Source organism: Notechis scutatus, chromosome 4 (genome assembly GCF_049901735.1).
Source record: "Notechis scutatus isolate UNSWTSFEM ecotype Mainland chromosome 4, rNotScu1.2, whole genome shotgun sequence".
NCBI classification, from domain to species: domain Eukaryota; kingdom Metazoa; phylum Chordata; class Lepidosauria; order Squamata; family Elapidae; genus Notechis; species Notechis scutatus.
Window position 1 is genome coordinate 54,729,031 of NC_142012.1, and position 12,234 is coordinate 54,741,264.

The following is a 12,234-nucleotide window of genomic DNA, read 5'->3' on the forward strand; positions in this document are numbered from 1 at the left end:
AGCTGGGGTCAGCATCCGGCCCATGGGCTGCCAGTTTGACACCCCTGATCTAGACATTCTCTGTACACCAAACCACACCAAACCAATCATCATAGGAATTATCTAACTAGGCCTTGTGACAGCGAGCACTAGTTATGTATCCACAGTGCTATTTTTAAAATATTTCATATTTTGTTGTTTGGGTTGCCATAATACTGAGCCTTTAAAATAGCAGCTATTTAATTGTTCACATTTTCTTTTGTGCCTACAGATCCAGCCTGAATAATCTTAGACGTAAGCCCTCACACAGAGGGGAGGGGGGAATGAAAGAAAAGAAAAAGAAAAAAACAGGTTTATTTAAAGAAATGAAGCGATACTGTGTGATTCCACATCATTTTTAGCTCACGTGGATTATAAACATGTTCCAGAAAGTCCTTGACGTGCGACCATAACTGAGCCTGGAATTATGATCACTTATTTATTTATTTGCAAAATTTATATTTATAATGTAATTTATATTGCTGCCTATTTGCACACGGCGACTCAAAGCCGTAAAAGCACAATATAAAAGTACCAGGACATAAAAGCATAATATAAAAGAAATAAGAGTAAAAATAATAAAATAATAACCCCCCCCACCCTCATCCCAGTGATTTAATGGACTCCATCTCACTCTGGGTTCCCCAGGCACACTGGAAGAACCATGTCTTCAGGGCAAGGGTGGGCTGCTGGGGGTTCGCAGGGGTTCAGGAAAGCCCCCTAACTAGAATTGTGTGCAGTTCGGAGAACCCCCAAATCCCACTCCTGGCTGGCCCTGCTCATCCTGCCCCGCCCCTCTCAGGAATCCCCACGTGGCCAGTTTTGGATGCAGGTAAGTGCAGGGTGCACACGGAGGCTCAGGAAGGGTGAAAAACGGGGCTCCCAGAAGTTCAGGAAGGCTGGAAATGGGCCCATTTCTGGCCTCCAGAAAGCCTCTGGAGCTCGGGGAGGCAATTTTCACCCTCCTGGAGGCTCAAGGAAAGCCTCCAGAGCCCGGGGAAGGAAAAAAACATGCCACCCAGTGGTGCAGGAGGCTGACTAGTCCACGCCCATCCAGCAACCGGGCAGAAAACCGTTTGCTAAAATTTTGGAAGCCCAGCCCTGCTTCAGGGCCTTCTGAAAGAGTGTTAGAGTGGGGGCTGGCCTAATTTCCAGAGGAATGATGTTCCAGAGGGAGGGAGCCACCATGGAGAAGGCCCTTCTTCTGGGTCCTGCCAGATGTATCTCCTTAGAGGATGGGACCTGCAACATGCTCATTGCTAACTCCAGGAGTTCAATTCTGAGCAGCTCAAGGTTGACTCAGTCTTCCATCCTTCCGAGGTTGGTAAAACGAGGACCCAGATTGTTGGGGGAAAGAGGCTGACTCTGTAAACCAGTTAGAGAGGGCTGTAAAAACAGTGTGAAGTGGTATATAAGTCTAAGTGCTATTGCTATTGCAGGCTAATTCAGCTCACTGTCAGGAGTTCAGTCTTGACTGGTTCAAAGGTGACTAAGCCTTCCATCCTTCCAAGGTTGGTAAAATGAGGACCCCGATTGCTGGCTCTGAACTGCTTAGAAAGGGCTGTAAAGCACTGTGAAGTGGTGCGTAAGTCTAAGCGCTATTGCTTTTGCTATTGCTATTAATTTTCCACATTATGGAAATATGCTGACTCTGTAACCACTCAGAGAGGGCAGTAAGGCAGTATGAAGCGGTATATAAGTCTAAGTGCTATTGCTAGTCCTTCCTTCCTTCCTTCCTTCCTTCCCTCCCTCCCTCCCTCTCCCTCCCTCCCTTGAATGCAGTATTACAGGCCTACTCTGCCCACTGTCAGGAGTTCAATCCTGACCGGCTTAAGGTTGACTCAGCCTTACATCCTTCCGAGGTCGGTAAAATGGAGACCCAGAATGTTGGGGGCAAGAGGCTGACTCTGTAAAGTCGAGGACATTTAAAGGAGAGGGGAAAAAAATCTAATGAAGTAATCATTAGGCCAAGATAGTTGACGCAGGTTGTCCTCAACTTACGACCACAACAGAGCCTGAAATGTTGGTTGTTAAATGAGACATTTGTTAAGTGAACTTTGTCTTATTTTACAACCTTTCTTGCAACATTTGTTAAACGAATCATTGCAGTTGTTAAGCTAGCCACGTGGTTGTTAAGTGAATCTGGCTTTACTAGTCCAAAGGTCACAAAAGGGGAATCACATGACTTTGGGGGCAAAATAATGGTCCTAAGTATGAATCAGTTGCCAAGCATCTGTATTTTGATCATGTGATTATGGGGATTCTACAAAGGTTGTCTCCAGGGGTGGGATTCAAAAATCCCAACAACCGTTTCTCTGCCTGGTTGCTGGGTGGGCGTGGCCTACCAGAACTTCCGTGAGGGCCATTTTTCACCTTCACCAGAATCCGGAGGCTTCCCTCGGGCCTCTGGGAAGGCCCTCTGGAAGCTGGAAACAGGCTGTTTCTGGACTTCTGGAACATCCAGGAGAGCCATTTTTCACCCTCCCAGAGCCTCTGTGCGAACCCTGCACTTACCTGCATCCAAAACGGGCCACGTAGAGACTCTTGGGAGGGGTGGGGCAAGGTGGGCAGGGCCAGCCAGTCGGTTCAACTACCTGTTTGGCGAACCCAATGTAAATTTAACATCCGGTTCATCTGAACTGGCCCGAACTGGCTGAATCCCACTCCTGGTTGCCACTGAAAAATGATCATAAGTCACTTTTTTCAGTGGCATAACTTTAAACGGTCGCTAAATGAACTGTTGTAAGTTGGGGACTGCCTGTATTCTGGGGTTTGGTGCTGCCTTTTTTTAATCGCAGGGTTTTTAAGAGACTACTTGAGACATTTGGACGCAATGTGAGAATAAACCCAAAAGGTTTCTAGAGTGTAGAAACTAGTGCTACCCTTGTTTTCCCCAAAATAAGACACTGTCTTATATATTTTTTTGCCACAAAAAAGGGCACCAGGTCTTATTTTCGGGGGATGTCATCTGCTGACTAACCTCACTTGTGCACATCGCCCCCAGCCTCCTTTTCGCTCAGGAACTTCTTGTTCTGTGGCCAGCCTGAAGGCCTCTGCAGCCGATAAAAGAGCTCTGGATCGATCCAGAGCTTTGTTATCAGCTACAGGGGCCTTTAGGAAAGCCTTGCCAGCTTTGCTGGCTGCAGAAGAAATGGGCTGGCAAGGCAGTTGTCGGGGTGTGCGAGGCCCGGCTACAACTGTCCAAAGGTAAGTAGTAAGGCAGCTCCACCACCCGCATTCCCACCCTAGCTTAATTTTTACCTGTGCACTCTGGAGTGGGCGGGATCTTAATTAGGGCTTATTTTTTTTTGGGGGGGGGTAGGGCTTATATTGGGCACACATGTAAAAATCAAGCTAGGACTTACTTTCAGGGTAGGTCGTATTTTCCTGGAAACAGGGTACTTATGCTACAAGTGGAAACATGAAAAATATAGACTGTGCATGGAGACCTTAATATCATTAAAGTGCCTGCATTGTGGTATCATCTGTTTGGTGCTCACAATGTCCTAATAAATGAGCCATGAAGGGAAACATTTTCAGTTAGGAATAGTTTTGAAACACGTACAGCAGGCCTTCTGTCACTTCTGTAATGTTTTAACAGTTTAATTCTATATATGTCGGCTGAGAAAAAAAAAAGGCTTACTGAATCGAACTTGCTCCTAGATGTAATAGGCATTGCGTTGCCATCTAAAAGCTTGAAAAATGCTATTCTCAATTGGGTGCATTTGGGGAGTAGTAGGGATGAAGATGCTTAAAGCAATGCTTAGGCCATTGTCTCCTTGGTGGAGCTGGTCTCCACCTAATGCTATTAAAGTCCAGGTGAGTTTTTTAAAAAAGGGTTTTTTTTCTGTTTAGTCTAACAGGTGATGCTCATTCCCATTTCCTAGCCAAGGGTACTTCAGCACTGTCTGAAGATACTTTTGTGAACATGTAGCTGGCATGACCATATGCCAAGGTGCATGGAACGCTTCCCACTGGAGTGGTACCTATTTATCTACTCGCATTTGCACGCCTTTGAACTCAGTGTTGTGGTCTGCTGGCAGCCTGCGGAGACGACAGCAGAGTTGGACAGTGGGGAGGAACATGGGCCAGTCCGAGAGTCTGGGGAGGACTCAGACGAGGGTCCTGCATCCGATACAGAGATGGGGCCAGGGCCATCTGGGAGTTATGTGTTGACTCCGGAGTCTCCAGAACCTGACAGCAGCGAGGCAAAGGAACAAGGGGAGCCTGTTCTCAGTGCATGCGTGCGTGTGTGCGCAGAGCTGCCAGAAGGCAAGAACAGGTAAGACAAAAGGGGCGACTCAGGAGTAAGGCTTGGAGATGATTGCCTCCCCTATAAGACATAAAGGAGGAGCAAAAGGACAGGAACCTTTGCAGGAAGCAACTTTGTTCACTCTGTTCAGATTAAACCCGGAAGCTCTGTGTGGACTTTGTACTCCGCTTGGCTTTTTATAGTTCATTTGGCACTTTAGTTGTTGGCAGCAATTCAAAGGAGAGAAAGGTGGGTGCTTATCTTGAGATACTGTTTGGGACTCATTATGGGCTGGGAATGAACATAATTCCCAGGCGTTGAAAGAAAAAGAGGGCTGTTTGGACTAAGCATGTAATTAATTATGGTCTCAGGAAGCCTTGGTCAGAACACTGGGCAGGGGCAGAAGCAAGGAATGGGAGCTTACCCTATCACGCAGTGCTTGGGTCTTGAACTTTCTGGTTGACAAGCCCAGGGTCTTAACTGCTCAACCACCGCACTTCTAATGCCAAGTTGACGCATAATAAATCCGCCTTTAATTCACGTTTAGTCAGGGGGGAGTCACTGCCCTCTGTAATCGAGGTCTGGATAAGCCTGGGATGGGGTTGACTCTTCTCAGAGTTGTTTCTATCTGGGTTCATGTTTGGCATCAGCTTCACCAGGATAGGTGGGTAGAGGTGGCAGCCCAGAAGCTTCAATCATGAGGTCTTTGGTGTTCTCTGAGCTTGGTGGTTTTCTTGCAGACGTTTAGCTACCCAACTAGGTAACATCATCAGTGCTAGAAGTGTGTGGGATTTTCTGGTTTCTATGCGCATGTTCTTGCTCTGTCACTATTGGTGGGACTGTTCTAGATGATTCTTTGATCAGGCTGTTGCTTATTGTTTGTTTGTCTGACTTGCTATAGAGCTGTGGTGGCGAACCTATGGCACGCATGCCACAGGTGGCACGCAGAGCCATTTGTGCCGGCACGCAAGCTGCAGGCAAACTTACCTCACTGCACATGTGCGCACCTCACAGCTGATTTTCGGCGGGTTTGAGGCCTTTTTTGGCCTCCCAAAGGCTTGAGGAAGGCTTCTGCAGGCTTCTGCAAGCTTTGTAGGCCGAACACTAGCCCAGTTTCATCACTTCTGGTATTTTGGGAAAAACAGGAAGTGATGAAATGGGGTTAGTTTTCAGCCTACAAAGCTTGCAGAAGCCTGCAGAAGCCTTCCTCAAGCCTTTGGGAGGCCGAGAAAGACCTCAAACCCGCCGAAAATCAGCTGTGAGGCACAGTGCAGGTAAGGAGGTGGTGGTGGGTGGGTGGGGGATTGTGCGTGCATGCATAGAGGATGTGGGGGGGGGGGGCGCATTGCCTTCTGGGTGCTGGCACACAAATGTGAGTGTGCAAGCGCATGCCCAATTTTTGGCACAGTAGCCAAAAAGGTTAGCCACCACTGCTTATAGAGCATGAAAGCTGTTGAGAGTCTGGAGAAGGAGAAGAAAGTTCAACCCTAGCAAAACTATGGCTGTGGCTGCTTGACGTCCTAGTCCTCAGGACCTTCCATCTGGTGTGGTTCCGAATCAACCACAACCCACGTAGTAACTCACTGCTGGCTCCCAGCATACCGATGTATAAATTTATTGTAGGGAGGCCATAAATGAGCAGACACAATTCTGAAAAGGTTTAAGGGTGATCCTAAATGCTTTTCTCTTATATCATTTGCTGCGACTTGATGACTTCATCTATATCGTGATGATATGAATTTTATAGCTTTCCTCTAATCCAGGGGTGTCAAACTCAATTTCATGGAAGGCCGCTCCATGTTTGTGTTTGACCTTGGGGGGATGGGTGTGGCCAGGGTGGGAGTGGCCAGGGTGGGAGTGGCCAGCTCAACATCACTTGTGTCGGGGGCACCTATGGTAGCCAAGTGCTAAGACAATGCTTCCCTCAGACCCTCCCTCCCTTTCAATATAATTTATTTATTTCCTTCCTTCCTTCCTTCCTTCCTTCCTTCCTTCCTTCCTTCCTTCCTTCCTTCCTTCCTTCCTTCCCTCCTCCCCCCTCTCTTCTCCTTTCCTTTTTTTTTTTTGGTCTTTCCTCTTTCCCTTTCTCCTTTCCTGTCCCTTCTTGCACGGTCAAATGCAAAACGGGAAATATTTCTCCTTTTGTTTTGTTTTTAGTTTGTTTTGCTAGCCCTCGCCGGTGAAAACGGAGCTTGGGCCCCCCAGATCTAAGCACCTTGAGTTTGACGCTCTTGAGTTTGACACCCTTGCTCTAGTAAATCCTGGGAGTTATTCTTTTTTTGGGGGGAAATGAGTAAAGATCTCTTCCAATCTTGCAAAAATGATGGTTTCAAGAATTCCCTGAGGAAAAGGCTATGATTTAATCCAGTTTGGCAGTAGCCGCTAAAACCCTGTTAAGGTTTAGGGGAGGAAAATTGTCAAGCAAAGATATGGAATCTTTGCTATTACCTCTGGATTTAGAAAGGCAACATGGGTCACATTGGTTAGTACATAGAAATTCAATAACATTAATGGCAACCGTACCTCGAACTGTAGTTTTATTTATCAACTAGCTCTGTACCCATGCTTCGCTATGAAACTATGTGGTTGGACTTAGTTTTTGAGGAGGAAAATGAGGAAAAGAAAATTCTGCCTCTGCCTACCAGCATCCATCGGTATTCATCTGGCTAACTTCCTGTCAGTGTGTGAGAGAGTTGAGGGCTGTTTGGAAACTGAAATAGTATTTGCTGAGCAAGAAGGAGACAGCAAGGAGCCTGGGCGTGGCTTAGCTCAGCTGTTCTGTATTAAAGCTACTTGGTGCTGTGAAACTAAAACTGAAACTGAAGTTCCTCCCCTCTGCTTGTGTTTTGCACTTGGAACAGATTTCTTTTCAAGTGGGGAAGAGGAGTAGAACTCTTTAGCATCAGAGCATGTTAATAATAATAACATGGGAAATACTTATGCTCTGATGGTCATTTTGAAAAATCCTTTCTTAGTGAGCACCTAGAAGCCAAAAGGAACATAAGTGCCAAATTTCAAGTTTGTAGGCTCTACGGTTCCGGAGATTTTGTGATGATGCGAGAGTGACATTTCACTTATATATATATAGATTTATTTTTTAACCGAGCTATTTCTTTCTTTTAGAAAAGCAACAACTCTCAAAAATCAGTATTTAACATGAGGCTTTGCTTTCTGAAACTCAAAAAATAATAATCAGTTGACCTTTAAAAAAATAAATAAAAGAACTTACAAAAGAAAGACCTGCCTTTAGCATAAAGTAGCATATTTCTATTCTACTTCTGATTTTTCCTGTGCCAGGCGTAATCACATCATGGCAATTCAATATTTTTGACCACTGAGCTGAAGTGCTTTGATGCCTGACTGAGTGTGCACACAAATTGCTGCATTAAAAAGAGAACACATCTCAATTCCTCCTCTCATCCGTCTTCTCCCCCACTGTTGTGTGTCAAATTATGCAAAAATGGCCTGTTTTGTACAATAAGTTGTCAATATCGCTCCTCTTAGCCTTGGATGAGATTGGAGTTGGGAGTCTTTGTTGCTAAAATTGTGATGATTTGATGCCTGCAGAAAGATCGGCACACATAAATGACCTGAGCTAAACCTTACAGCCCAGCCTGAGACTGGATGAATAATCAGAATAATAGCAATATCACACCACATGCAACTCTACAAATGGGCATTTACAAGAGAAACAAGACACCACCATGAAGTTAAAGGGCAATTCCAATTTGAAGGTGACAACAATATGATGGAAGCAGCAAGAGAAAAATGGATAAAACAATAAGATAAAGGTTCCCCTCACACATATGTGCTAGTCATTTCCAGCTCTAGGGGGCGCTGCTCATCTCCGTTACCAAGCCAAAGAGCCAGCGCTGTCCAAAGACATCTCCATGGTCATGTGGCCGGAATGACTAAACACTGAAGGCGCACGGAACGCTGTTCCCTTCCCACCAAAGTGGTCCCTATTTTTCTACTTGCATATTTTTACATGCTTTTGAACTGCTAGGTTGGCAGAAGCTGGGACAAGTAATGGGAGCTCAGTCCATTATGCAGCGCTAGGGATTCGAACTGCCAAACTGCCGACCTTTCTGATCGACAAGCTCAGCATCTTAGCCACTGAGCCACTGTGTCCCTATAGGATAAAACAATAATGGCATAGAATTATCCTTGGCTGTGAAATCTTCTGAAGGGGCCACCCGAGTGTTTTATTTTGTGAGGCTACAGAAATGCCACCTAGACATAGTACCAGACAGTATCTCCCTGCTGTGACGATGATTTTTAAGTCAGCGCCATGGAGACAGCAGCCAAAACACAACATTCATGCTCACATATTGATTAGGTGGGTGTGCATTTAGCGTTACAACCCACAAACAAATGTTGTAGGCATGCTATACTTTGTTGCAGAAGAGAACCAACAGAAGGCAATTCTTGGGGAAGACCATAAATCCAATGGCCATTATTGTTCCATCATGCCTTTCCTCAAATTGGGGGCAAGGATACCCTCATGATGACAAAAGAGGTTTTACTAAAGTCACGTCGCTTAGACAGGCAGTCTTTGACTTACAACCAGGGGTGGGATTCAAAAATCCCAGCAACCGGTTCACTGCCTGGTTGCTGGGTGGACGTGGCCATGGTGGGTGTGGCCTACCGGAATTTCCGGTTTGGCCATTTTTTTGCCTTCTTGAGGGTGTGGAGGCTTCCCTCCGGCCTCTGGGAGGGTGAAAACGGCTTCCGGGCCTGTTTCCAGCTTCTGGAACTTCCGGTTTGGCTGTTTTTCGCCTTTCCCAGAGTCCAGACGCTTCCCTTGGGACTCTAGGAGGGTAAAAATGGTCTTTCCCGGCCTCCAAAGAGCCTCTGGAAGCCGGAAACAGGCCCCTTTCTGGACTTCTGGAACTTCTGGTTCGGCCATTTTTTGTCTTCCCCAGGGTCCGGAGGCTTCCCTATGACCTCTGGGAAGGTGAAGATGGCCTCCCCCAGGCTTTGAAAGGGCCTCTGGAAGCTGGAAACAGGCCCCTTTCCAGACTTCCAGAACTTCCAGTTCGGCCCATTTTTCACCCTCCCAGAAGCTTCGCGCGGACTCTGCACTTACCTGCATTCAAAATGGGCCGCATGGAGACTTCTGGGAGGGGTGGGGTGGGGTGAGTCGGGGCCAGCTGGTCAGTTCAACTACCAGTTTGGTGAACCAGATGTAAAATTAACATCTGGTTTGCCTGAACCGGTCTGAACCAGTAGAATTCCACCCCTGCTTACAACACTTCGCTTAGTGACTGTTCAAAGTTACCACAGCACTGAAAAAAATGACTTATTTCTTAGTCACTTATTATTATTATTATTATTATTATTATTATTATTATTATTATTCACACTTTTACGGTCCTTGCAGGATTCACCAGTGGTCAAGGGATTGACATTCGGTTTGCTTGACAACTAACTACACTTACGATGGTTTACAGGCATCCCGGGGCCACGCGATACCCATTTGCGACCTTCCGACAAGCAAAGTCAAGGGGAGGGGTTAGCCCAATTCACTTAACGACCTCATGACTCACTTAGTGATGTTTAGCATGCGTACGAACGGCCCGGCTTCAAATTTTGAATGGTAGGAAAGAAGTACCTGAAATTCCATCCCATAGTTTTCCCTGCAGAATTCCCGTAGCTTGGGGTACACGTGTTCTCGCAAAGCGTTTCTTTCTGCAACCGTATCTGTAAGCGAGGAGGTGGGGAAAAGAAAAAAGAATGAACAAAACTGGTTGAGACCGTGTATTTATAGCGCTGTAGTTTCACGGAGAAAAGAACACTTATTTTAAAAATTGTGAACACAAGCGTAAGGCAGAAATCCTGATTCTGTGCTCTGGGTAACAGCTTGTTGAACAGAAACACTTACTCTGACATTTACCCAAATTTAGTTGAACACCTATGGCAATAATTCAGCACAATGTTTATACACGGCACAGATTTGGGATGTATTTATTTTTTTTAGGTAGCAGTAGCTGTGGAAATATAAGACTAGCAACAATCATGCCATCATAAGAAAGCCTTGAAGTCTTCTGACTGTGACAATAATTCAATGTGACATTTAAAGTTTAGAGCAAATTAGAGCATTTCTGGACTAAACCAACATTTATTGAGGTGGTGGAAAGGTTGAATTCATTGCATTTAGTTTGGCACAAGAACAGTTTGGATGATTACGATGATGCGGGGCATGGCACAGAGGCAACACAGCAGAGGTGGTCTTCAGCAGGTTCTGACCAGTTCTGGAGAACCAATAGCAGAAATTTTGAGTAGTTTGGAGAACTGGCAAATCCCACCTCTGACTGGCCCTGCCCCACATCTATTCTCATCATGATCAGCTGGGACTTGGGAGACACAGAAGAGATGGGGGTGGGGCCAGTCAGAGGTGGGATTTGCCGGTTCTCCGAACGACTCAAAATTTCCACTACCGGTTCTCCAGAATCTGTCACAACTGGCTGAATACCACCTCTACATCAGTCCATCCTAAAGGCAAACAGCCATGACTGTTCTTTGGAAGGGCAGATGCAGAAGTTGAAATGCTTTGGCCACCAAATGAGAAGAGGGGACTAATTGGAAAAGACCCCGAGGTTGGGAAAGATGGAAGGTAAAAGCAGAAGGGACAGCAGACACTTGGAAAAAAATTTCTGAAGCCATGGCATGTCTATATCAGCAAAGATCAGAACTGTGCAGAAAAAGCACCATTAAATCACAATTGGTCCAACATAGCGGTTGTTACAGTCCTTACACTGTATTTTGCAGATGACTCTTTTCCCCCCCCCTCTCTCCTGGGGCTAACTGGGTCTTTTGAAAGATGAAAGCAATCTAACTCAGAGAGCACCAAGAGACCCCACGGTTGAACCCTGAGCTATAAATATTCTCTTCAGCTGGATACGTTTTTTTCTACAGAACTCAGAACACCATTAAAATCAACTTTCATTCACACAATTCAGAATAACATGAAAGCTGAATCCATTAGCGCCTGCAAAGGCATGTTGTTATTCACTATCTAGTACATGTACACTTGCTCCTACTACAGTATCACAATATTTTAATATCATAAAGCCCCTAGCTGTTAAACCCATTTTCTATAGAGGCAGCCCTCGACTTACAGCAGTTCATTTAGAACCCGTACAAAATTGCAAGGACAGTGAAAAAAGTGACAAAATTCAGACGTTTGGCAACTGACTCATATTTATGATGGTTGCAATGTTCAGGGGTCACGTCATCCCATTTTGTGACCTTCTGAAAAGCAAAGTCAACAGGGAAGGCAGAGTCACTTAAAAACCGTGTTACCAGGGGTGGGCTGCTACCGGTTCGCACAGGTTCAGGCGAACTGGATGTTAATTTTACATCCAGTTCAATGCAACGACTGGCTGGCCCTGCCCACTCCACCCTACCCCTCCCTGGAGTCTCCATGTGGCTTGTTTTGGATCTCAGGTAAGTGCAGGGCCTGTGTGGAGGCTCAGGGACAGTGGTGGGATTGTAATTTTTTTACTGCTGGTTCTGTGGGTGTGGCTTGGTGGGCGCGGCAAGGGAAGGATGCTGTAAAATCTCCAGTCAGAGGTGGTATTTGCCGGTTCTCTGAACTACTCAAAATTTCCGCTACCGTTTCTCCAGAACTGGTCAGAAACTGCTGAATACCACCTCTGCTCAGGGAGGGTGAAAAACAGGCCTCCCAGAGGCTTTGGAAGGTTGAAAATGGGCCTCCAGAGAGCCTCTGGAGCCTGGGGAGGAGGGAAACAGGTCTCCCAGAGGCTCCAGAAGACCAGAAATGGGCCCATTTCCAGCCTCACTGGTCAGCTGGGTCTTCTTTGGTTGCCCTGCACAGGAGAACGGAGCTGGAAAGCAGGTTAGTGGGGTGGGGGAGGAATGGGATTTTGCAGTATCCTTCCCCCAGGAGTGGGGAGGGAATGAGGATTTTCCAGTAACCTTTCCCCTGCCACGCCCACCAA

General features: G+C 46.2%; 1 protein-coding gene across 1 annotated transcript in view; it reads right to left on the minus strand.

Annotated features, from left to right (window-relative positions):
• The window catches only part of NWD2 (NACHT and WD repeat domain containing 2), a 68,057-nt gene that overhangs the window by 26,375 nt on the left and 29,448 nt on the right, over nt 1–12,234 (minus strand). Inside the window, exon 2 of the mRNA XM_026675303.2 lies at nt 9,885–9,973. Within this exon, the coding sequence (XP_026531088.2) occupies nt 9,885–9,973 (89 nt within the window). The remainder of the gene's footprint in view (nt 1–9,884; nt 9,974–12,234) is intronic.